The sequence below is a fragment of the Candoia aspera genome, chromosome 7 (genome assembly GCF_035149785.1).
Source record: "Candoia aspera isolate rCanAsp1 chromosome 7, rCanAsp1.hap2, whole genome shotgun sequence".
NCBI lineage: Eukaryota > Metazoa > Chordata > Lepidosauria > Squamata > Boidae > Candoia > Candoia aspera.
This window is the reverse complement of record NC_086159.1, coordinates 63287010-63313910: the sequence shown is the minus strand read 5'-3', so window position 1 is coordinate 63313910 and position 26901 is coordinate 63287010. Positions and strand designations below refer to the sequence as shown.

The following is a 26901-nucleotide window of genomic DNA, read 5'->3' as shown; positions in this document are numbered from 1 at the left end:
CACCCGCCAGGCACCCACGTGGATTCTCCGGACGACCCCCAGCGGTCACGTGACACCCTTCAAAACCAGCAGGAGGGGAGGGGCCAGCTTCGTCAGGTGACCCACCTGCCTTGGCAAGGGGCCCTGCGGCTCTCCGTGGGGTGCGCGCTTCCTTTCTTTCCTCGGCGGCCGCGCCTGGAAGAGTTAACGGTGACGACAAAGGTTCGGCGCCTTTTCCCCGCCCCGCTCTTTGGATCGACAGCTTCTGAAGTTTTCTCAGATAGGACGAGACCGCCTTTTCTTCTCTCGCTCCCTTTCCCGGACTTAACGTGGGAGCCAACTTCAGACTTGTATTATTGCGCACCAAAAGAAACAATAACAATAACAGCAATAAAAGAAAAATGGCAGCCCCGGGGCCGCCTTTATGACAACCACGCAGCGGGTTGCATGTTTGCATGTTCATCTGCAAGCGACCGGTGAATTGGGCGTATTTCTTGCAGTTTCGGCCGGACTTCCCAACCCTGCCTCTCCCATCAAAAAGTGGTCTTCATGAGCCCAACAAGTCTGTTTCTTAATCTTCTCCCTCTCCCTGCCCAAGTGCAGACCTCGTTCCCCGTGCAAACCTCATGCCTCCATACAGGGTCATGGCGCTTTTCGGTGTTTTTGAACGACTCCTATTACTAGCAACTCCCTGAGCGAAGGATCGTTGAAGAGAGAGGGAGAAAGCAAGCAACAGCCCTCTCAACCGTCCAATGTCCTGTACGAAGGATCCTTTTTGTAAAAAAATTACATAATTATTACGATGGTTTCGGTTTATTTTTACATAACTATTGCTTTATAATATATGATTATTTTCCTTGTCTATAAGCAGCCAATGGGACATTGGTTATCCTGGAAAATGGGATATTGGTAGACACGGTTTCTGCAACGGAACTGGCTTGCATTTATGGGGATGAACTCTATCTCCTCGCTTTAAAGCAGGGTTCCTCAACCTTGGCAACTCTAAGCTGTGCGGACTTAAGTCCGCACAGCTTAGAGTTGCCAAGGTTGAGGAACCCTGCTTTAAAAAAAAGATGCCTAGAGAATGACGTCACAAGTATGGAACTCCATCGTACCTCTATGGCTCCGTTCCTAGCTCTTCACTTTCCTTCCTAGCCCTACGTGGGGTTCCCATTGGCTCGGAGCGTGGCGAGCCGCGATTGGACCACGACCCCCGCTACGAGCACGAGGGTCTCCGCTGTGGGCTGACTAATTGGCTGGAGGGCAGCGTGGGCGGGCCTGAGGCAGAGTTCTGAATGGGCCGGGCGCGGAGCCGGCGGTTGAGAGGAGGGTGCTCGCGATGAGAGCCGGGCCTTGCTGGGGCATCCGTCGGGCGGCGTGGGGATGGCTGGAGGCTTCCGCGCCCCTCGTCCTCCTGGCCTTCGCCCTCCCGCCGACGATGTCGGCTCTGGGCTCCCCCGAGGACAGGCTCCGGCAGGCCTGCAACACCTGTCGCGGAATCGCCGATCGCTTCACTCAGGTGGGAGGCGGGCGACGATAGTCTACCTTTTCTCAGTTAGCAGCTCTGGCAGCAGTTTAGGTAGGCAGCTAACCGTAAAAAGGAGGGCGGGGGGAGACCCCTTTACTGCAGCCGCAGCTGGCATGGGCTTAACGTGGCAAAAGAATGGGAGAGTTGGGTTTCCCCGGCACCCCATTAAAACTTGTACTTAAAAATTATAGCACGAACAAGTAACAATTATACTAGTAATGACTTATTTTTAATAGCATTATAATTGGGGGTGTGTTGTTATAGGTAGGCTTCTGCATGATGATGATGGGATTTTTATCCCTTTTTTTAATTTGGTCGATTCAAGGTGAACATAATTAATACTTCTCATGATGATGATGATGATGATTAGATTTTTATCCAGTCTTTTTTATATGTAACTTAAGGTGGTGAACACACATAATACTCCTCCTCATTACTATTATTAGATTTTTATCCCATCTTTTTATATATATAACTCAAGGCAGAAAACATCCTTAATACTTCTGCCTCCTATTTTCCCCACAACAACAACCCTGTGAGGTGGGTTGGGCTGAGAGAGACTCGCAGTCTCCTGGCTTCTAGGCCACCACCTTCACCAATACACCAAACTGGCTCTCATGTTCTAGAAGTGTGTTTTTTTTAAACTTAACTTAAGTTTAAATTAAGTAACAGTAACAGAAAGCATTATTAAAATGCTTACTAATTCAGTGTTATGGTGTACAGATAGGGATGCAGACTTATCGTTAGGCTTGTGCATAACGTGTGAATGTGGGGAAATCATGTTTTAGCCTTTTTAAAACTCAGACGTGTAATGCCTTAACTTATGACTTGAGAGAATATTTATTGAGAGCTGTGCAAGAGTAGAACTCTTTCATTTTGGGATTAATTATTGGAAATAAGAGCACTGTTAGGTGCACTGACACTAATGAATTTTGAATCACTGCTCCTTGTTCCAGAGCATGTTGATAGGGTAGAGTTACTGCTTTCAAAAATGCTCCTTAATATTTATTGGTTTGGGTGCAAACAGGTAGAAGAGCAATAATCTGTCAATTAATAGGGCTTAATCTTTATATGGATTTGAAGTATGAGCTCTCAAAAAAGAGTAAATTAGTTCAGCTGCAGAGTAATGCATTTCTATATTGTATGTACACGTTCTGTAAATATTTATTACTGGACCTTGATGGAATGAAGTAACCTGTTGCTTTCAGATTTCTTTAAACTGTTGTTCAGAAACAAGGAAAACAAAAAATTAATGTGTTTGTTATATACAGATATACAATTGATTCTAATGTATGATGTAATGTATGCTATGATATACCTTTTTTAAAAAAATTGCTTTTTGGTGGTAAAAACAATATTTTGAAATATTTTCTTTAAACTTTAACTTCTGTTCTGAAGGGTCTAACAGACACTGCAAAGAAGAATTTTGGAGGTGGCAATACAGCTTGGGAAGAAAAAACACTGTCAAAATATGAGTCCAGGTAAAATACATACATACATACATACATACATATTTTCTCAGTGAGCTAATATTCTTTTTTGCTGTAAACAAGATTGAGATGCCTAGGACTGAATACAGTGTATAAAGCAGAGATTCTGTTTAGAGTTAAGTACTAGACTGCTGTTTGAAGACAGTAGAAGTAGCAAAGATAATTTTCACTTTCATGTTGATATGTATAAGTTTAACCCAAGTTTCAATATGTCACCTGGCCCATACTGTAGTTTTGCAGAATCAAATCCAGCAAATATCACAGCAAACTTATTAAAACAAACCAGAAAAGGGAGAGAGGAATTTGTACATGCAAGGACACAAGCTTTAAGCAAGTCCAAATGTCTAAGCCCACTATCCATGTCTAACTTTCCTTTGATGGTATTGTGCATAATGCTGCAGCTTCCTTTACTAGTTTATTTTTTATAGTAATTTTATTAAAGATTACAATTACAATAATACAAACTAATACAAACTAAAAAAGAATAAAAACAAAATAGAAGATGCAGAAAGGAAAGAAAAAATAGGAAGAGCAATAGAAAACAAAGAAAAAAATAAGAATATAGCAAAGAAAAAGAAAAGAAATATATAAAGGAGTGACTTCATCACAACAAGTATAAACCATTTTAGTAACTTATCACCTTTTCTTAAAATATAACATATGAGGTCTTCTTTCCATATCCCATTTCTTATCTATAAACAAATCCATAAAGCCTCATTGATTTCAGTCCTGATGTCTGCAAAAGTCCATTAAGTGTTACCAGGGATAAAAACTTACCTATTTTAACCTTGATCAAATAAGCCAACTTTATATTCCTTCCTTTTACTTCTAACAATCTTGATCTTTAGTCCCATCAAATAATGTTGTAGAGCTTGATATTTTTTTCTTTGTTCCTTCTCACACAATTCTTCAAAACTTTAACAAGCCTCTTGTAAATCCAGTATATGAAAATTATCCAGGCCACTTTCTTGGTTTGCTGTTTGCATATCCCTTTTAATTATGAAGACATTTAATTATTAAGACTTCAACCAGTTTCTTTTGTATGTCCAGTGTATCATCTTTTTCCATGTCATTCTTATAGCTTCTTATTTTTAAATCCACTTTCAAATCAGTCTCGATCTTGTCAGGTAAAACTTGTTCCTCTTCCGTAACATCTTTTAAACAGTCTATCTATAGAGGCAGACACTTTTAAAATTAAATTCTGGGTCCATTGTTCAAAACTATCCTTCAATATGTGCAATGTTAAAATACTCTGCTTCATTCTGTAATTGTAAGTTGAGTTTGAGTGTTCTTCTCCTTTAATTATATTTTTTAGTTCCTTCAATCAACACCTCCACATCCCTGTTTCTACTACTGTGAATGAGTACTTTGGCTGCACTGTCTCTGACAATAAGCCAGATTTTTGTATACTAGTACATGCCATCTGTTTGTTCCCCAGTGAGCCTGATAAAGCCAATATGAATGCTAAGTGAAATAGGATCTAAAAAAAAAACATATTACTGAATCCTAATCTTTGGGTTAGAAAGTACGCTTTAAAAAACTTCCTGAGTTGTCCAGTTGTAATATTAGTGGGGAGGAGCAAAGTGGAAGCAAGCAGGCTTATCAACACATAGTTTATTACTGTTGTCTAAAGTTCTGTGGAATTCTAATTTCAGTCTTTGTGTGTTTTGAGGATTACAATAATTGTAAAATCTATTGAAGAACACAAGCAAACAAAGGAGTAAGTGGAGAGTACAGACATGCAGACAGTAAATAGGCAGCCCAGTCCTTGTGGGTTAATTGTAATTGTCACTGAGTTCAGTGGGACTTATAGTATATAGTTTTACAGTCTTGGGAATGCTGAATATTCTATTATAATCTACTTCAGCCTAAAACGTTAGACATTACTTTTGTAGCTTATCTAATATTAGAAGCTAACAGCAACACTGAAGATTTTTTTAGATCTGTGTTTTAATTTTTATACATGCTTCAGCACTGTGTCAGAATTCAGCAAATCAACTCATTTCTTTTTTATTTAGTGAAATTCGTCTTGTGGAGATTATAGAAAATCTGTGTGACAGTAGTAACTTTGAATGCAACAACATGGTAGAAGAGCATGAAGAACATATAGAAACTTGGTGGTTCAAATGGTAAGTAAAACTAAAATAGTACTTGTTTAAATATTGGTTGTGCATGGTAAAGGTAGGGATTTTTTAAAATATCTATAATTTAGAGCAGGGTTTCTCAACCAGGTTCCGTGGACCCCTCCGGTTCCACAACACATCACTAGGGGTTCCCTGGGAGATCACAATTTATTTAAAAAATTATTTCGAATTCAGGCATTTCACATTAAAGAGGTAAGTTTCATTCTTTAGTTTAAGAACACTGTTAATGCATATCTACAGGCCTACACATGAAACAAATATAATTTTGTAACATCTGTCCTGTATTTGAGCCTGAACGTGCAGGGGTTCCCCGAGGCCTGAAAAATATTTCAAGGGTTCCTCCGGGGTCAAAAAGTTGAGAAAGTCTAATTTAGAGTAATATTAAGTGCATTAACGGAACATTCTTAAGCTATAGTTTGATAATAACATTTTCCCCTTTCACTGTTAACTTGGTAAGGCATGCTTATTTGGCTGTATGCTTTGATTAAATCTACACGAGGAGAACAAATTTGTTGCTGCAGCATTTATTTGTGTTGTGCCACTGGCTTTAAAATATCTAAAACTATTTTGAAAGTTCTTGTGAAGAATAAAAGTAGATTGAATGTAGTGCTGTTGTTTCTTCCCCGTTTTTTTTTTGTCCCGTCTCTCACACACACACACCTTTGTTAAGTTAAGCAGTAGACTATTCAGTGCCCTACAGAATTTTTGGACTATTATTTGCATAATTCTTCATCACTGACCATGCCAAAGCATCTGAAGTGAATCAGGTTAGCTATATGCAGGGTGTAAACATGTAAACAAAGCAGGTGCTTTATGAATGTCACAGTATAGTAAAAGTATACATCACATTCATTGGAGAATCTGTTGAGACATACATTTCCAATTTAATTTCTCAATCTGCTGATAAGGAAAAGCAGATAAAGATGGCTTGTTGCATCAAGCTGATGTGTCCATTGTAGGTAGACTGCCTTGAGTTTTTGCATCACCAGTGGATGGATATAATCATTTTTGTAATTTTGTACTTTGTAGGAAAAAACAAAAGATACTTCAATATCCTGCAGAAGCCTTGCATATACCTTATTCGTGGCATTTAGTATTGAGATTTCTATAACTGTTGCTATACATGGCTGCTAGATGCTACAATAATGCACGTGATAAGCATTCTAGACATTATTTCATAGGATTCCATGATAAGGTTCTTGTTAATTCCAGATCACATCTGCTCCATTTGCAACTAAAGAAGAGAATTTATCTAACTACCAGCCCTGACAGCACTACCTGGGATCAGAAGGGCAAGTTGTTCTTCCTTGTATATCATCACTTAGCTGCAAAGCCTACAAACCAGTTTTTTGTCCTGAGATACAGTTACATTTTGTTCAATAATTTTTTATTGAATACATCTGTTCAGGGCTTTTTTGTGTTTATGTGGGACATGCGTTCATACTAATTCATTCTTTTACACATTCATAATGATACCTTGCCCTTGATTTGTGATCCCTGGTTAAGTTAGGCTAAAGCCTCCCCCTTGTCCCCTTCTGATAATCTTAATACGGGTAGGAATGAAATTATTAATCAGGATTTCAAGAAAAGGATAGACAGGGTTGGGGGTTTTTTCCTGCTCTTTATAGCAGTGGAAAACAGTCATAACTGTTATTCAGCCAATAGCTGATCAGCTGGTTTGTAGTGAAGGATAAGCAAAAATTTCCTCAGAGAGGCAAAGGTCTACCCATGAAAGATTTGTAGCTTTTGTTCTGTGCAACACTCCACTATTGAAGATTCTTATGCCCAATACGTAAATGCATATGCAATGTATAGAGAAGGTTGTCAGTTGTCTCCAATTGCTGCTGCAAAGTTATTGAAAACTTTATATGTTAAATGAGAAAGGGGTTGAAAAGATGGTATGACATTCTCCTCAAATGAAAGCATCAGCAGTTACTAATTTTCATTTGAGAGGCTTCTTTCAACACAAATACTAAGCCGGTTGGAATGGATGTATTCGATTGTAGCTTCAATTTAAAGTCCCTTTATTCGTTAAAAAAAAAAATCTCCTGGACCCAGCCCTTTTTCTTTTTGCCTGAAAATTCCTGAAATATTCTGTTCTCTCTCACTTTCTTGACTTTCTTAGGTCAAGGTTCCATAATTTGGTTTCTCTACTCAGTTGATATTGCCCATGCTAAAATCCCAGATAGATTTCCTCACTGCTAAAACCAGGTTTCTGCTCTTCCCTTGTCCTCCTCAACTTTGCTGCCACTTTTCACCCAGTTAGGTAATCATTCTAGTTTGATACGCCTTGCATTTGCAAGACTATGTCCTAAATTAGTTTTCCTCCTTTTTTCTCAGGTGGCTTGTACAGTGTTTCACTTGCTGAACTCCTTCCTCTTCAGTGGCCTCACAGGGTTTTATTTTAGGATCTCTGAAGAAGATAAATAGTACAGTTAACATCCATGTTGTAGAGTTAAGGATGCCTAACTTTGATGCTTAGAGTTAGGGCTTAGACCAAATTCTGCAACAGGTTGGTTGCAAATGGATGCAAGCAGAAATCAGTCAGCAGTTGAGCATAAAATCTGCCACTGGCGCCAGCCGAAGATTTAATCTTACTATCCAGTGTTTACGTTTGTTTTTTTTTTAAGTGTGGCTGGAAATAATGATGAGTCTAGCATAACATCCAAGTGGGTAATTAGAGGATTGTAGTGGGACATCTCAGAAACAATTGGACAGAACTGGCCAATGCAGGTGCAGCTTTAATAGTTGTGGTAGAACATGCTACTAACACCACAGGAAGTTAGGTTAACTGGGCTTTTTTTCCCTTGATAAGTAGTTTGAACTGTGTTACAATTAAAAGATCAAGCATAATAGTTCAAGACATTATACTCCCAGAGCATTACGATTTATTTTGCAACTATCCCATTGTTCTCAAATGAATTGGTTTGTTATGAGATAGGAAATAGAGGTACTGTAATACCCTTGTTCATTTGTACAATTGTCAGTTCTTCTTACTTCTTTATACTGGATCAGGAGATCAGGCTTTCTCTGTAGGATGCTGCAGGTTGAAATGGGAGAGCAAAAATGGCTGACAGTTCATAATATGTGGACATCTTACGTGGTGTTCGCATTATTGTCTTTTGGAATTTAATGGCAAATTGTAGTTGCTGTTCTCTTGATCTTTTCCTACAGAAATGTAACGCTGAGTGTATGTAACTTGCAGAGATCAGCATGAAATGTATAAACAAATATTGTGTTTGTGCATTATTTTATTCTTACAGGAAGAAGAAATACCCTGAGTTCTTTAAGTGGCTTTGTATTGAAACAGTTAAAGTTTGCTGCCCTGCTGGAACACATGGACCAGACTGTATTGGTAATTAAACTTGAATAATAAAGTCCTGGAATATTTTTAGAATCCTAGAATTGAGAAGCTTTAATGTAGATAATTAAGTTTCATTTGTGCCATCAGTGTTGTGAAATCTGCTGAAAATCCGGTTTTTGTCTAGAGACATGATAGACAATGAAAGCAGTGTAGTGCAATTAGTTGAATGAAGTGCTTTAAATACAGTTTTGCAAGGATTATATAGGAGGTGATAAGCAACTTTCTAATAATGACCTCATTTAAAAGCAAAAGGCTTAAGTCAGATGTATCACTAGATGGATCTCACATCCGGCAACTTGTGGAGCAGCGCTCCTGAAAGCCATAAGAAATTCTTGAATGACAACTGCCACACCCCCACCCCTGCCCTAGAGTCTCAGCTGATGCCACAGCCTAAACCCAGCTGGGCACATTTCTGAGAGTGGAATTCCCCCTTCCGGGCCCAGCCAGATCTCAGTAATATATGCCAGGTCAGCCCTTTCATCTGTGATTAAATCACAGATGAGGGAAGCTTTATTATAGGTATTATAGATGTTCAGTAGCAGCAGCCTAAAGCCAGGGCCTCCAAAGGCCTGCAGACCGTGAACTGGGATTGAGATCCGGGGGCCAGAACATGACACCAGTACAAGGCACTGGGCCCCTGTTCCCTGAGACTGGCCCAACCGCGGCCTCCCACCATACCTTCCCATACCCGTCACCACTGTGATATTCCATCTCAACCCTGACCCCCCCAAGTTCTCCACACACCTTGCCCCGTGCCCTCCAGTTCCCAAAACATGGGATCCCCACACCGCCTCCCTACAATCATTCATTCGTCCAAAGAGAGATGGGAACTGAGTTCTCCAGGCACTTCAGCTCACGCTCGCAGCATCATGGAGGACTCAGACGAACTCCCTTCCACAGCCAGTCAGCCATGGCTTCCCCCATCAACTGCTCTCTCCCACTGGCCAGGGTCACCCTCCAGTCCTTTCACACACACACCCCCACACACACACATCCAATACCCTCATGGCTTTCATCCAAGGGAGGAAGGTTGGTTTTTAACAGGGGAAACCCCATACCCTTTTGGATGTGGCTTCTGGCACTAGCCCACTGCTGCCCCCTCACCTCTGTCAGTCACACCCTTCTGTTTCCCCCAAAGGATAAACCAGGCAGTCCTCAAAGTCCTGGGTAGCTTCCTGGGCAGTCTCATGATCCAATGATGAAAAGAAATGGTGTGTCATGCCATCCGCCCTCAGCACAGGTCAAGTTGTCACAACGTTGCAGAAATGCAGCTGGGCAACTCTATCCTTGTCAGCAGCACAAAGTCTTAGTCTCAGTTTTAGTCTTTGGCCTCCTGGCAAAGAGCTCCCACCGCCACTGCCAAAGCCTCCCAAACTCCAGTGGCAGTGCCCTGCACTTCACCTGCAGCCAGATTGCCGCTCCTAGATGGACAGACAGTGGCAGACTCACTCTGACAAACCTCCTCATAGCATCCTTCACAAAGCTTCTGCTGTAGATCCACGGGAGCCAGGGAAATATGCTGCTCTGCCCCGTCAATATCAGCTGCCCAAGACGGAGTGTGACATGCATGCTCCAGATCAAATTTGAGGCAGTCCAAAAGAAAGGCAGGCAGGTCCCGATACCAATACTTCCAGTCAGTCAGCATGTCTTCGCAACTTCACAACTCCAAACAGCATCCAAACAGCCTTTATATATTGGGGAGGGGGACTGAATTTCCCCTGCTATCAGAGCCTGCAAGTGGTTGTGAAACATGTTAGAAGATTTCTGACACTTTTAGTTGAAACAAAAATGAAATTTCTTGATAGGTGCCCTCTTCATCAAGCAACTTATGAATAACTGTAATAACTTTAACAATAAAGGTTGAGCTGCAGCAAGAGAAATGGTAAGAAAAAACATTTTGTTATATGTATTATGTAAAAAGTTAACATGTTCTACTTAATTGAAGCTTGTCGTGGAGGATCAGAAAGGCCGTGCCATGGAAATGGTCATTGTGATGGAGATGGCACTAGAGGTGGTGATGGATCATGCAAGTGCACAAAGGAATATCAAGGAGAATTCTGTTTGGAGTGTTCCGATGGATACTATAACTCTTACAAAAATGATACACATTCTGTTTGTACAGGTATGTTTATATGCTTATGTTACTCAATATGATTGATTAAAATAGCTTTGACTACTGCAATGCACTCTACATGGGGCTGCCCTTGAAGAGTATCCGGAAGCTTCAGCTGGTCCAGAATGCAGCCGCGCAGGCTATGTTTGGCGCACCCAGAAGGGTGCACGTAACACCTTTGCTACACGAGCTGCATTGGATACCAGTTTGCTTCAGGGTCCAATTCAAGGTGTTGGCTATCACCTTTAAAGCCCTACATGGCATGGGACTGGGTTACCTGAGGGACCGCCTCTTCCCCGCATCATCAGCCTGTCCCACCCAGTCATGCAGAAAGGGCATGCTATGGACCCCATCGATAAGAGAATTCCATCTGGCGGGGTCCAGGAGGTGGGCCTTCTCTGCAGTAGCGCCCACCCTTTGGAACATCTTGCCCCCAGAGGTGAGATTAGCCCCATCGCTCCTAGCCTTCCGGAGGAAATTGAAGACCTGGCTCTGCCACCAGGCTTGGGGCAGGGAGGAGAATCGCCATACTTGGGGCTGGCTAGTGCCTTGAAGTGCCCCTCCTACATAATGACTGAAGGAGATAACAGCCATCTGGATTTTATTAGATGGGATACCTGAGAAATTGTTTTAGAGGGATTTTATTGGAATTTTATTGTATATGTATTGTTTTGTATTGTAAACTGCCCAGAGTCCCTCCGGTCAGAGGAGATGGGCAGTGACAAATTTGATTGATTGATAAATAAATAAATTTCATACAATTATTTTTTAGTAAATAGTTGCTGGTATTGAATATGCATATAATTAATAGACAAAATGAGGTGAAGTGAGCACATAAAATCCATCAGTTCCATTTAAGTAAATTTTATTAACTTCTTGAGTGCAGTAAACCTGAGTTTCGTTGTTGAGCACACCAAATGCCGTACACCCTACACAACAAAGCAGAGAAAGCTGTCAGAACAATGAGCAGGAAAGAAAGAGCAAAGTAGGCCTTCTTCCCCCTGCACGTTGTCAGGCTCTGCCTGCTACCCAGTAAAACACAGACGCTAGTGTAGGCTTTAGGTTCTGGTTTTATTAGAGTATAGAATGCATGCCTTAGGAAAAGCTGAGAGTGAGTGGAGCGCGCCGGAACGGGATTTAAATAGCCCACACCGGTCAGCGCTCCACCCCTCCTTCTCCAAGTATACCCCGAGCTCCATTGCCGGTAGGTGAGGGGTCGAGCAGCCCCTCCTGTGCCTCGGGTGTCTCCTTAATTGTTTTTCTCCGGCCGGTGATGGGTCATTGCCGGGCGATCCGGTTCGTAAGCTTTCTGACAGCTCGGGCGTGCCTCGTGGTCGGGTGTTGTCAATTATTTCTCTTGCAACATTGTATCTCTTCCTTCCATGCCTCTGGCTAGGATCGATACTTTGTTGCCAGCACCTGTTGCTTGCTTTTGTTAGTTGGTTGCCTTATCCCTTAATCCGCCCGGTGCTCATTTCTTTGTATTGTTATGTGAGCCGTTGTGATGTTACAAGCATCGCAACGGTGATCATGACATGCTGCCCCCCTTCAGAAAGGTTAAGCCGCAGGTTTGGAGGGGTAGGTGGTGTGGTAGGTGCGGATCAGGTCGGGAGCCTGGACGTCACGGGCAGCGACCCACTCAGGATGTGGAAAGTGTTTCCACTTCACAAGGTATTGGAGGGAGCCCCGCTGCTTCCGGGAGTCAAGCATCTCTTTTACCTCAAAGTCTTGCTGTCCGTCTATCATCACTGGTGGGGGGGGGCGTGAGTGCCACCGGAAGGGGTCACTTGCCAGTTTGAGTAAGCTGCAGTGAAATACCGGGTGCAGTCTTTTAAGATTATGGGGCAGGTCCAAGCGCACCGTGACTGGGTTCACTATTTGTGTTACCCAGAACGGTCCAATAAACTTGGGGCCCAGCTTTTTTGATGGTTGCGGCGATTTTATGAATCTGGTGGATAAATAGACCATGTCTCCCACCTGAAATGTTGGTTGCTGGCGCCGGTGTTTGTCTGCTTGGGATTTGTACGCTGTTTGTGCCTCTTTAAGCGCGTCCTTGATGACCGGCCAGGAAGCTGTGATTTTCTCACCCCAGTCACAAGCGGCCACTGTTGGGGACGGAGGCTGAGGTAGTTCAGGGATGGGGACGAACTCCCGGCCCGACACCACCCCGAATGGGGTTTTTCCGGTGCTCTGGTGTATCGCGTTGTTGTATGCGACCTCTGCGAACAGGAGGAGGTCCACCCAGTCGTCTTGGTGATAGTTTATATAGGAGTGGAGGAATTGCTCCAGTGTGGCATTAAGGATCTCTGTGGATCCGTCCGTCTGGGGATGCCAGGAGGTTGACAGGGTTTGCTGGGTACCTATCAGTTTCAAAAAAGCCCGCCAAAACCTCAAGGTAAATTGTGTGCCCCTATCGGTCACCAAGCGGGAGGGGCACCCGTGTAGGCGGTACACGTGAACTAGGAACAGTTTCGCCAGCTGTTGGGCTGACGGGATCAAGGCGCAGGGGATGAAATGTGTTTCGTGTTCCCTCTGCGTCCTCGTGTAGATGAGGACATCATCCAGGTACACCAGCACGCCCTTGAATAGGTGTTCATGCAGCACCTCATTTATGAGTTGCATGAAGACCCCCGGAGCCCCCGCAAGGCCGAATGGCAGTACCTTGTATTGGAAGGAGCCCAAGGGACAGTTGAATGCCGTTTTCCACTCGTCCCCTTCCCTGATGCGGATTCTGTAATATGCTTTGCGGAGGTCGAGTTTGGAAAACACCCTACCCTTTGACAGGTGTGCTAGCATGTCCTTTACGAGGGGTAGTGGGTATTTATTGGATAGGGAAGCGGAATTTAATCCACAGTAATCGGTGCATAGTCTTAGGGTGCCATCCTTCTTTTCTCGAAATAGGACGGGTGCTCCAACCGGCGAGTTCGCTGGTTCTATGAAGCCCCTGGAAAGGTTTTTATCCAAGAATTCCTGCAGCGCCGCTAATTCTCTCTGGGTCATGGGGTAGACCTTGGGTTTGGGTAATGGGACATCTGGGAGCAGCTCAATTGTGCAGTCCGTCTTGCGGTGGGGGGGTAATTGGTCCGCCTCCTCTTCTCCGAAGACATCTGCAAAGTCTGCATATTGCTCTGGCAGTCCTTCTGGGGGGGGGGTTGTTGTTGTGGACGACGGCTTCTGCCCTCCCTACTGTCGGAGTAGATGGTTTGTCCGGTGTCGGTGCCTGGTAAACCCCGTCTTTGAACTTGATGGAGCGTGTCCTCCAGTCAATGTGTGGGTTATTGCGTGTTAGCCGTGGGATCCCCAACACTATTATGGGTTTCCCTATCTTGGTCACCACAAAGTTTATTGATTCCTTGTGGGTGCCCATTGTCAGGGTGACGATTTCGGTCCTCTGGGTGGCCGGTCTCCCCCCCCGCTGTAGAACCGTCTAGTTGGTGGAACGCCAGCGGTTTAGGGAGGGGGGCACAGGGCAGTTTGAGTGCGGTGACAATGTTCGGGTGGATCAGATTTCTGGAGCACCCAGAATCCACCATAGCTTCGGCCGCAATGACTCTGGGGCCGTAAGCGAGTTTGATTGTCCCTGCCAGGATGGAGCAGTCGTCACTCACCCTGGGGTTGTTACGCCCCTTCTTCACCACCTGCCCAGCGGCGCTGCTTAGAGCAGGTGGGGAGCGTTTCCCGCAGGCTGTTCTTGGGCGTCGATCGCGTCCCCTGCGAGGTAGGCATCCGCGTCCTCGTCCGGGGTTGCTAACGCTCCTGTCAGCCATCTGGCGGGGGGGGGGGGGTTGGATGGTTTGTGCGGCGTCTTCGGTGTGGGTCTGGGCAGGCGATCTGTTGCTCTGTTCGTGAAGCAATCCGCCGCTTGGTGGCCCATTTTCCCGCACTTGGTGCACTGTCCACGGGGCAAGCCTCCGTTGTTGGTCTGCGTGCCAGGTTGGCCCTGTCTGTGGGACTGGTCCTCTTGTGCTGGGCAGGATTTTGTCTTCTGCGGTTGCGAGCAGGAACGTGCGCTGCGCGTGCTCTGCTTTGCCGGCTAGACAAATCCACCCGTGAAGGGAGGCTGGGTTGTCCCTGTGGAGTGCCCATTGGAGCACCTCCCGGTTGAGGCCACACTTGAACATGTCGATGAGGGTGGCCTCCGACCATTCTGTGATTTTGCCCGCGAGGACCTTGAATTCGAGAGCGTAGTCGGCCACCGTTCTCTTGCCCTGCCGCAGTGCTAGGAGTGTGCACTTTGCCCTTTCCTTCGCCAGGGAGTCCTCAAAGTAATGTTTCAGCTCGGCGAGGAAGTCATGGAAGTTGGTCAAAGCTGGGGCTCCGGACTCGTACATCTCTACGTACCAGTCCGCAGCCCTATCTTGGAGTCTGGTGGCCACCGCCGAGATTTTGGCGGCTTCTGTGTTGAAGTAATGGCCGTATTGGGCCATGTAGTCCCTCGCGTTAGTTAAAAAGAAGGACAGTTTCGTGGGGTTCCCGTCAAATTCCACGGTGAAGTCTTTTGCGAACCTCCCGTGTTGCGGGTCCCCAACCCGTGGGTGTTGAAGGATGGCTCCCACTGGCCTGGGGGCGCGAATCTCTGCGGTAGAGTCTCGAGCTTGGCCCCTCCCGCTCGGGGTTGTAGACGGGGTGGGTATGTTGCCCCGGTCCCCTCTTACCCCCTGTGTTGCCTCAGTCTTGGAGCGCTCACTGACGATTGTTGCCAGGGACTGGAGCATGTGTTCCAGGTCTCGTACCTTGGGTTTCAGGGTCGTGTCCTCATCTGCCGCTGGTGGGGACAGGAGCAGGTGCTCAAGGTATCGTACTCTGGCTTCTAGAGCCGTGACCCTGTCTGGCGTGCCCTGGTCATCTGACGTCGGTGCTGCCAGATGCTGTCCGGTACGTAGTCTTGCACCTTCCTGCTCGGGCGTTTCGGGGTAGCGGAGCCTCCAGCTGGGGTAAGGTGTTCCCGTCCGGATCCTGCTCTGTCGGCCCAAGCGAGGAGTTGTTGGTCCCCGACCTCGTCCTCCGTCGGGGTTCTCCCGTCTGGGTTGGGGCTCCAGGTCTGGAACTGGGGAGCGGTGTGGGCAGGGAGGTTGTCCGCGTCTCCTGTGGGGTGCGCCGCCTCCAGCCACCGTCGGGTTGCCTCTGCCTCTTGCGGGCCGTCCTTCACGCCTCTGGTGCGAAGCTGGCTCCATCGCTGTCCCTGATTCCGTTTCTCGCCAGTTGGTCTCTCCCGTGGGAAAAATTTTCGTCCGGTGGAGCTTGGCGATTTTTGGTTTGGTGACTCTCAGCTTTATGTCAGGCTCTGCCTGCTACCCAGTAAAACACAGATGCTAGTGTAGGCTTTAGGTTCTGGTTTTATTAGAGTATAGAATGCATGCCTTAGGGAAAGCTGAGAGTGAGTGGAGCGCACCGGAACGGGATTTAAATAGCCCGCGCCGGTCAGCGCTCCACCCCTCCTTCTCCGAGTGTACCCCGAGCTCCGTTGCCGGTAGGTGATGGGTCGAGCAGCCCCTCCTGTGCCTCGGGTGTCTCCTTAATTGTTTTTCTCCGGCCGGTGATGGGTCATTGCCGGGCGATCCGGTTCGTAAGCTTCCTGACAGCTCGGGCGTGCCTCGTGGTCAGGTGTTGTCAATTACTTCTCTTGCAACATTGTATCTCTTCCTTCCGTGCCTCCAGCTAGGATCGATACTTTGTTGCCAGCACCTGTTGCTTGCTTTTGTTAGTTGGTTGCCTTATCCCTTAATCCGCCCGGTGCTCGTTTCTTTGTATTGTTATGTGAGCCGTTGTGATGTTACAAGCATCGCAACGATGATCATGACACACGTTCTTTGAGCTTTAAATAGAGCTGTAAAACCCCTATTCCAGGACTGATCCTGAAATGAGAATAAAGTCTCGAAAAAGCGATATTTTGCACAATTCCCTTGTTTTCTGTAATAATTGCAAACTTTTTAAAGTTCTGTATGTCTATAACAATCTTGCAAATGTTGCTTTTTTTCATAGCTTGTCATGACTCATGTAAAACATGTACTGGGGCAACCAATAAGGACTGTAAAGATTGTAAAGAAGGATGGCTCAGAAATGAAGAAGAAGCCTGTGCGGGTGAGTGGGGCCATGGGATACTTCTAAAAAATTATGCTAAATGATTCATTAATAGACATCTAAATGATGAGTGATTATCTTTTCTTTTTCATGTGCACTATAGATATTTATGCTGCATATCATTTCTCAAAAAGGAAAGTTCTTAAATATAATAGCAAGATTGCAGCGCTGTGGCTTATTCATATCAAGTTCTCCCAACTCTGCACTTCTTTTGTACTTGTACTTTTCAGCCATAAGTAAATGGAATTCTTCAACTGTTAGCTATCTGGTTTTAAAATAAAGACAAAGGTGGAAGCAGACTGTGCTATCCAATGGTGTGCACTTTTATTCATTAAATAATACTGAGGAACGGATGCATTGTAACGATAGTTTGTTAAGCAAGCCAGAACTAGTTTTGCAGATAAGAGAAGTCTTCATGGCTTATAGGTCTATTCCTGTTTTATTTTTCCTCTTTTTTTCACTATTCCTGTGGATTATTTTGTTCTTAGAGAAAAAACAAAGCAGACAACTATGAATAATCATAGAGATCTTCTTACTAACATTTGATGAAACATAACTAGTACAGTGGAATCTAAAAATCAACACTATCTCGCATATCAGATTTCTTTTCAGGTTTTGAACTTTTCCATTTCTGTGGCAATAACCTTTAATGTGGGTTCATTTTTTCAGATGTGGATGAATGTGCAGTAGAAGATTCACCTTGCAATTCTGATCAATATTGTTTAAACACAGATGGTTCTTTCTCCTGCAAAGGTTTATTTTTTAATATTTATAAATAAATCTCAATATATAGAACGCTTAATTGTTTTTCCTGAATAACAAAAAGTGGCAGGTTGGTTGTTGGAAATAGAATTTTAAGAATAATTAGTGGACCTTCATTTTAATTTAAAAATGAAATAGTATAACTTGTGCTGCTTCTGCTGACTCCTCTTCTTTATATGGACTTCTTGTTCAGGTTTTTATGTCAAGTTAGATGTTTCTCCCCAGCTGCTCCCCTTCCTCCCAGTAAAGTTCCCATTGAACCTGTGTGAAAGTTAAAATTTGTCTTGCAGTTATATGAACTTCACTATGGCAACACTAGCTCTGCTTTCGCATTATGCTAATCCCAAACAAAGGCACATTATGGCTTAATGCAGAGTGTGAACCAGAGCATTGTGGTATGATTCTGATGATATCAGTTATCAATGCTGCATCAGATGCTGCCTCTGCAATTCTAGAAATCATGACATAATATATCCTTAATTATATTTAACTCCCATAGCATGTGAAAGAAAAGGTGATCAACTGGTATATGCAATCTCCTGGTTTTCAACTGGTGATCAACTGGTATATGCAGTCTCCTGGGTTTTTTTATGCCTGTATAAGCCCATGTGATGCAATGGGTAAGCTGTTAGATAGCACTGGAGAGATTCAGGGCCATGTCCATCCAGAGCTACAGAGGCTCACAGGGTGATTTGAAGCAAGTTAACTCTCTTGCAGCCCACCTATCCCATAAGCTTGTTGTTTTGGGGAAAAAGATTGAGGAAAGAATGCTACAAATGTCACTGAGTTCCTGCAGGAAAGGTGGTATATAACTCTTAACTAATAAATAAGCCGAGGGCTTGACGTTGCATTGTGTGTGCTCTTTCATGTTTCCCTAATGCTGTAGTTAAATTGAAAAGATTTGAATAAGAGAGCTTGGCTGAGGACCCTATTCTACGCAAATATTTTTGATAAAAGTATCTTAAGCATGAGTGTACCATTGCTTCACTACTTGTGTGTCTGCTAGCTTTACATTTTCTTTAGCTAACCTTGCCTGTTTGTCATGTTAAACCTGATAATATGCTACTATATATAAACAGCCAGCAAACCCCGCATGCGTTCACACGGTTGATGTTACTAGTTGGGTAATGAAACGTCTGCAAGCAAACAACCAAGCTCAAGAGACCGCCAAGAACTCCACAGTAATGACATTTCTATTTCACATTCTAGCATGTGATCTCAGCTGCTTGGGATGCACAGGAGAAGGGCCTAATAAGTGTAATAGCTGTATAACTGGCTATGAAATGAAAGATGAAACATGCACAGGTTAGATTTTTATACCTCTAATGTCATGGGTTTTTAAATTTGGGTGTGTGTGTGTTTTGCTCTAATTGCAATTCTTAACTCCTTTTACAAAACTCTTAATTAACCCCATATTTACTACTGCTTTGTGTTATTTGTGAACATAGCTGTGTAGTAACGCAATTACATGAACTCTCTATATAGAATTGATTGCTAATTTTAAGCTAAAAATGGAATAGTCGCCTGAGAGGAACTAAAAACTACATCTATAATCAATTCAGATTTTTTTTTAAAAAAAAGACTGTATAAAATCAGCAATAAAAAGAGTAGCTGAATTTAATTTAGTTAAGATGTACAGCTTTTAAAAGCATAAAAGGATAAATTATTAAAGAGTCCCTTTTTCGGGAGAGATGGGTGGTGATAGAAATTTGAAATATAAATAAATAAGTAGAGGCATGCATGGAACAAAAAATGTGTTTTGCATCAGTTGTCTGTGTTCCAGGAGAGCAAAACTCCACAGAAATTACTGAGTATTCCATCCATAGCAAACAGGAGCAATGCAGGACCAGCCGCTGCTTCCTCGTTTATTCACCCCAGGACCATAACAGTCGATGAGGTGATAGTTTATGCTAGATGCTACCTACTCCCAAATTGCAGAAAATTTTGGCTAAAAATTCAGTAGGATGCATTTGACTATCAGTAAGACTCAAGAATATGCAAAGAATAAATCTGATACCAAAGTTCTCAAACTAATATTGTACTAGTAGTCTTTGCATTTATACAACCTCAGCAAAAGTTGAGTGTGATGCATAGTAGTGCATATACCTCTGAACAATTTTGTATTATCTGCAAAAACAGCGCACTTAGTGCAGTCCACGACTGACCCACAGGAGCTCCAACTTTCCCAGAGCAAAGACCATTTCAGAAAGAAAACTAATGTATAAAACAGTCTGGTGCTCCACGCCGATACCAGCCCATCCCTGCTGCCCCAGTGGCTAGGCTGGAAAAACATTGTTAAAAGGTCATCTAATCACAAACAAAGCAATAACTCAGTTGCACCACTTGAAACAATCAGAACACTCAAAACAGGCTGATTTTGCTTCAAGGCTGGAGCAAAACAGCAAGTATTGCTTGAATCTCAAAGCAATATCTAGAAAAACATGCAAGAAACCCCAGAATGGCTGCTTTGAGGTCATACGTTTTACACATCTCTACAAATAAGTTTATTCTTAGCATGAGGAAGACAGAGGTGAGCCTTATTTGGAAGGGAGCTCTGTACTTTCTTTTAAGGCAGGACTTTCAAAAGTGATCTTTTCAAACTATAATTCTCAATATTCCCAGCTAGTCTGACCAATGCCATGCTTGTTGGACATTATGGGATTTGTAGTTCCCAAACATTTGGAAGGCAATAGGTTGGGGGAAAGTTGTAATGAGTAGCATTTTTACTTCTAAAAATGAAAAAAAAAAAGTTTGCAAAACTTAACTCAGGTTTTATAGAAATGTCAGTAACAGTTTGTTTTTTAAAAAAACTGGTCTTTTTAAACATATAGCTTGTAGCAGAACATTTTTTGTGAAAATTGCTATTTTTTTTCCTATTGATCTATGTATTTTATGTGGGATTACATAATTTCAATGAAATTATTTTGATCCTTTCATAAATGTTCAGGTTTACCAGGAAGAACAGCTGTAACAAAGGCAAAATAAGTTATACTATAATAATATAAAGCATAAACGCATAACTAAGCCATAAATGTCTATAGTAGGTGCTTTAACAAAAGTATCCAGAGGGCAGGTGGAGACAGCTTACTTATTCATGGATAATTGTGAAAAATAAATTTTGTTTCAAGATACAGTATTTCCCATCAAGAAACCAATAAAACTATGCATTTCTTTTTGAGATTGTTAATATAATCTAATAATTCACCTGCATATTGTTACACATTTTTGTAGATGTAGATGAGTGTGCACAACCCGAAAAAGTGTGCACAGGAGAAAAAACTGATTGTATTAATACTCCAGGAGGTTACAAATGTATCTGCTCAGAGGGCTTTGAAGACAGAGATGGCATCTGTGTTCCATCTGTAAAAACAGGTGAGTGGCCCTCTTTCCAGTGGGATTTAGTGGGAAGAGCGCTGTAGTATTAACTACTGATCTAGAGAAAGTTTCAATGTCCTTATATTTCCCTTTAAATGTATTTCTTATATTCAAAACTGATCTCCATATTTTCTGACTTTGATTCCTGTATCTTTGCTAGGTATTAAACTAGTGGGATATTGTGGCCAAAGTGATAAAGACCAAATTTAGCCATGAAACTCATCAGTAACTTTGTGCCAATCATTCTGTCAACCTAATTTAGCCTTTCCCAGGCTGTTGCTCTCCAACTAGAATGGGAATTCTGAGGTTGATCTTCCAACTTGGAAGGTACCACGTTAAGACGGCAGGCTGGTAGAGGATAAAATAAGGTTGAGAATAATATATGGAAGAGTCAGGGGCTGAGGAGAGTCTATCATGGGATAAGACAGACTGGTATGTATCAGAACTAGTCAGGCTAGAGGTTCAGCTCCCCAAATTTCTTTAAGCCAGTGCTTCAACCAAGAGAGTCACAACTGAGCCTTGACTGAAATACAGCCAAGTTCTAGCTAGAGAAGCGTGTTAGCAACAGCAGGGAATTCAGAGTAAGGATTTCAGAAATTTAGATTGTACAGCCTTTAAGGTATGGACATCCTTGTAGATGCAACATTGTGCGCCATGTAGCAGAATACTTACTAGTGACAGTATACGTTCCTATCTGCATTAGTCTCTCAGTATTGATGTACAGTATCTGGTTGACAGTCATATAGTTTAAAAAGAGAAGGATATGTAGTTGTATTGGATGCTTAAGAAAATGATGGCAAGACCCCCACCTTATGCATGATATTTCATGTGATTTTAAGGGCTTTCCAGCACAAGACCTGCCCAAGATAGGCAAGGCCCCTCTGAAATGGTATCTTGCCAACACAAAGGAAAAAAAAAATTGACCACTGCTCTCCCTGTGTGTGCATCAGTACACTTCCTGCACTACTATTGGCACTTCTGAATATCAGCTAATAGCAGTAGTGTGACTATAGGAATTCAATTTTAATTAAGATTCATTGGTTTTGACAGAAGAGGAAACACCAGCAAACGTATCTTCGCCTGACACCCATGAAGACTTATGATCTACATTCCAAGATGAGACGTCGATATCCAACCCTTAAGTTATTGAACTGAACAACCACTACCTGAGATGATATGTAAACGGTGTTAAACAAGTGCAGGTTGCCAGTATGATTCCCTGTAAAAATGAATGATAAATTGTCCTTAAAATTGCATTTCTGTACAAAATAGAAGCAATTACTACTTTTTATACAGCCATTACACTATCCTAGTAGAAGTGGTTAGTGACTTTTGGTGAAATTAAATGGCATGGTGCCCATTCCAGCACTAATTGTCCTTTGTGGAACAGTAGAAAAGGAAATTACTTGGCAAACTAAAGACTTTTAGATGTGGATTTTTTAATGACTAGAACTTGCCTTTTCCATGTTGGTGAAGGGAGACTGCATTTGGAAAAAAAACTGTAAATGAAATCTGATGGTCAACTTTGTCATTAAAGATTTATTGTGGCTGCTTTGTATTTTTTGTAGGCTTTGTGTGATGGTATTCATTGAATGGATTGATATGGTAATTGTAGATTTATCTATTTGTTCTTCTAATCATTATTCTCTCTGGAAGTTTGCTGACCTTAAACAGAGAGATCAACTTTACTATATTTTTAGTCCTCACAAATCATTTTTCTGTGTCTCAGGATACTATTCAACATTGGTAGGGATTGTGTATTTAGTACGTCATGAATTTAGGACTTCAATTTTATATTGTGAAAATGCCAGTTCTAAATTTCTATTGGAATAAGCCTCTGTCCATCAAAATCGAGAAATTATAACCTTTAGGAACAAATAAGCACCTAACTGTTCTCTGAATCCATGAAATTAGAAAACAGAATGTGATACATCTTAATTTTCAATTGCCTTTATACCTTCTTAAAAGAAAATGTGATAGATGGATTGTGATTGTGAGTAAGGCAAAATCACACTACATCATCAAAATTTGCAATTCCACAATAAGATTTCGGATGTATTTAAATAACACATACTTAAATTCATAGTGAAGTCTAATACAAGAATATTCTGATCATCACCTTTAAGAAATTAAATAAGACTTTATAGGCTGGTTGTGAGAGCAAATAGCTAACCTGGTTTTGCTCATGTATCTGTTGCCTGTTCATGTGTCACCTGAATCATTTTCATGCTGATAGTGCAACCTTCTTATGCCTGGAGGCCACATTTAGGCTTTCTGTCCTGCCTTGGAGTTGCAGGATGAATAGCCAGATCTAAAGCTTTGGGCCTTTTGCGGTGTATTGGGGGAAGGAGATTATAGGCTGAAGTGGATACTGTAAGCCTTGTGGAGTCATAAAATAGCCATCTTTGTCCCTTGGCCAAACCCTACACAGAAAGTCTATAAGGCTTAATATACCCCTTTCAGCTCTTCTCCAAAATGAAAAAAATTGAAAATTTCAGTCCCATTCTGTATTGGGAGCAAATGAGGTGTTTGGGGTGCAGATAGATCAGCTTCTGTGCTTGAGAGTAATATGGTAGATAGTGTAATGCTTGCCAACTTACAACATGATCAAGAGAAAGGGACGCGCTTCACCACCATGAGGCAGAGGTAACTCATAAGTCTAAATGATGCCATTGTCTTACACAATTATTTTTTAATTATTACTAATATATGAACTGGCGCAAAGACTCTTAAGCACATAGATACTTAAATTCCTGCAGATAAATGTAACCAGCTAAGTAGGCAGCTGAATTAATCCTTCAGTTGTATTACAGAAAAAAATATTTTCATCTAGCTTTGTTTTTTGTTCAACCCAGTTGAGATGTATGTTCTTTGCATGCTTGGGTTCAATATGTGATTTATATTCATGTTTGAGAAGTCCCTTTGTTAGTAATATTCACTTGAAAAGAACCCTTGATCGACTGCAGTGCAGCAGTTGGGATATTTTCACTTCCAACCACCAGGGGGAGTACTTCAGTTGCAGACAAATCTGAGAATACAGTATTAAAGGCAAAACTGAAATACTTTGGCCACATAATGAGAAGACAGGACACCCTGGAGAAGATGCTGATGCTAGGGAGAGTGGAAGGCAAAAGGAAGAGGGGCCGACCAAGGGCAAGATGGATGGATGATATTCTAGAGGTGACGGACTCGTCCCTGGGGGAGCTGGGGGTGTTGACGACCGACAGGAAGCTCTGGCGTGGGCTGGTCCATGAAGTCACGAAGAGTCGGAAGCGACTAAACGAATAAACAACAAACAATGCAAAGCTGGCAATGCAGCCTGTTTCCAATAAAGGAGGAACTGAAGATATGTGTTACACAACTGAGGCAACAATCATTAAGTATAGGGCTTTCATCCTACAATTGAGAAGATATTTCACTTAAGGTCTTGTTACCATAGTAACTTTGACATGCCCATTTGTGATAGTTGCTTTAATCATAGTATAAATGCAGGCAGAATGAGCTTCAGAAGTATCTGGATCAATTCCTAATACAAATTAAAAGTTGGTAGTAAATGTAACATTTAGCATGCATTAACTGGCTTCTGGAGTTCTTTCACTGAATACTTGGTGAAAAGTAACTAATCCTAAATAAAGTTTAAGGTCTTTGGCCAAGAACTAAAGGAATGTATATATTCAGAAGTATACACATCCAAACTTTATTTATTGCTGTTGGCACAGAATTCCCCATTTGCCGGCAAAATAAGCCTGTGGGAAATGTGTTGCCTCTTTAGTAGTGCATGGTGGTACTTCTGCACCTTTTCTCTGCTCCATCTCAGTATGAGCAAGTCGTAACTCCCAGCAAAAATACATGCAGTTTCTTCCACAAAATTTGCTTGGATGTAAGCTATGCATCCTACCCTATTCTACTATTCTAAACTTAATGGGATTTAAAGTCCACACTTAAATTCAGACAGTTATCTTCACAGAGGCTTATATCTATAAAAGATTATGGTTGAACACAGAAATATGTATGTGGCAACTTTAAAGATGAACCAAAGGTCTATCTAAGCCAGCATTCTGTTGCCAAGGTGGCCTGCTAGTTTCCAGTAGGAAGCCCAACTAAGTCCTGATCCTGTTCTGTAATGACTGCCATCAAGATACCCTTGGTGCTTTCAGTTACAGTATTAATACATAGTTATGACCAGTATCTTGTCAATCATTCCTTTAGCTTTGACAAAGGCTTCATAAATAATAGTTCAATAATAGTTGAAATAAAGAATACTTTATAGCCAAGTTGCCCTAGCTGGGGGTCCTCATCATCAAATTATTATTTTATCCAGATTTTTTTTAAAAAAAAATATTTTTTTAGTTTTTTAAAAAAAAATTTAAAAAATTACCTTTTTTTTTTTGCTTTAAAAAAAAAATCCTTTCATCTCTCCCCCAACTCTTTGTCTTCTAAGGACATCTGGACTTAAAGGCAATAGAATAATGTTTGTCTATACAGATTTTAATGTTAGAGTATCTGATTTTTTAAAAAAGTTACATAAGCAAGTTTTATCTGCTTTTACTTAAATCTAAGAGTCAGCCTATCCTTTGCTACTTGGAAGGAGTGTGGAATTTTTATTTCTATAGGCATCTGTTTAAAATTATCTGAAAATTCTCCTCTGCTTACTTTTCAAAGAAACCTGGCTATCTATGAACTCTTGCTCTAAAAATAATGCCTTTGTGGGATGCCATTAAACATTGCCATTTCACAACTGCTTTTTTTAAACTTTAAAGGTTTTGGACTTTGTAGGATGTTGCATTAGAACCCAGTGTCCATACAAATTAGGAATACAATATTGGGAATATAAGCTTATGTGAATATACTTAGGAATTAAACTTGATGGAAAATATATTCTAAATTTTTGACTATCGCATAGGATATTTATAATGGTATAATAGTATTTTCTGGTGAGCAGTAAGAGTGTAATATCCCTTTTTAGCATTTCTCTTGAATACAAAACACTAAAAATAAAACTAGTGAAGAATTTGTGAAAGATCAACCGAAGTTACATGACTTAATATTACAATAATGATCTAATACTACTGTAATCACTGAACCTTCTTGTCAGTTTTAAGGACCAGTTAATTATGTTTTCAAAGCTGCCAAGTGCTTTGCTGTGCTGATGAATCACAATCTTGGCAAGATCCAAATCTGAGGTGGGTTGTGTGTGTGTGGGGGGGTAAGCTGTGATAAATGTTGTGCAGTTACTTTGTTTCTTTGAAAGATGACCTAAGGAGAAGAGAAAGGATCAGTTTATTTGCTAATGATTAATGTTTTAAATATCTAAATGACCACTCCTGTTCACTTCATTTACAATAAGGAACTGCAAATTAATTCCACTGACCTGTCATAGCAGATTAACTTGAAAGAAACAATCCATAAATTTGTCCAATTATTTTTTTTCCTTCAATGCTATTTAAGTTAGTACCATTTAGTAATATATTGAGCAATTACGAATTTTAGGCAGTCAGGATCAAAATCCTAATTGTTCACTCATTCCCTAAAGAATACAATGGATTTGTGCTGTTGGGGGCACTCATTTTCAGGGTGACTCTGTGCCAGGGGGGCACTCTGCCTAGCAGAGGTGTGTTGTGCCTTGCCATTAGCTGTGCGTTCTTCCACATTGTCAATCCATTTCACAGTGCCTCCTGCACATGCACAAAAGCTACTGTTCCTGAACAAAGCATAATTCTTAGAAGCAAGGTGTTTTGGTGGCAACTTCAGAAGGGAGCTTTGCTCAAATATCCAAAGAAACACAATGCTCCTTCAATATCCACTGGATTAAAGCTGGGTGTTTTAAGTTCCTGCATCTGTAAATTAAAGATTTTATTTCTATAGGCACCTGTTTAAAATGACCTGACAACTCTCTTCTGCTTACTTTTCAAAGAAACCTGGCTATCTATGAGCACTTGCTCTAAAACTAACACCCTTGTGAGATGCCATTAATCACTGCCAACTCACAACTGCTTTAAGACCTTTTTTTAAACTTTAAAGTTTTTGGACTTTGGATGATGTTGCATTAGAACCCAATATCCATA

General features: G+C 41.9%; 1 protein-coding gene across 1 annotated transcript; it reads left to right on the top strand.

Annotated features, from left to right (window-relative positions):
- Positions 1 to 1244: 1244 nt before the first annotated feature.
- CRELD2 (cysteine rich with EGF like domains 2) lies at positions 1245 to 22398 on the top strand. Its single transcript, XM_063307929.1, has 10 exons — positions 1245 to 1498; positions 2906 to 2988; positions 5016 to 5126; positions 8405 to 8496; positions 10451 to 10627; positions 16601 to 16699; positions 17369 to 17452; positions 18671 to 18766; positions 20693 to 20833; positions 21887 to 22398. The coding sequence occupies exons 1-10, from the start codon at positions 1319 to 1321 to the stop codon at positions 21937 to 21939; spliced, it is 1116 nt and encodes a 371-aa protein (XP_063163999.1). The 5' UTR covers positions 1245 to 1318; the 3' UTR covers positions 21940 to 22398.
- Positions 22399 to 26901: the final 4503 nt, after the last annotated feature.

What these genes read in the sequence shown, in the direction of transcription:
- CRELD2 (XM_063307929.1), top strand. Translation starts at nt 1,319, where the DNA reads ATGAGAGCCGGGCCTTGCTGGGGCATCCGTCGGGCGGCGTGGGGATGG. An exon ending in TCGCCGATCGCTTCACTCAG is followed by an intron (nt 1,499 to 2,905) that starts GTGGGAGGCGGG and finishes TCTGTTCTGAAG; the next exon opens with GGTCTAACAGACACTGCAAA. An exon ending in TACACATTCTGTTTGTACAG is followed by an intron (nt 10,628 to 16,600) that starts GTATGTTTATAT and finishes TTTTTTTCATAG; the next exon opens with CTTGTCATGACTCATGTAAA.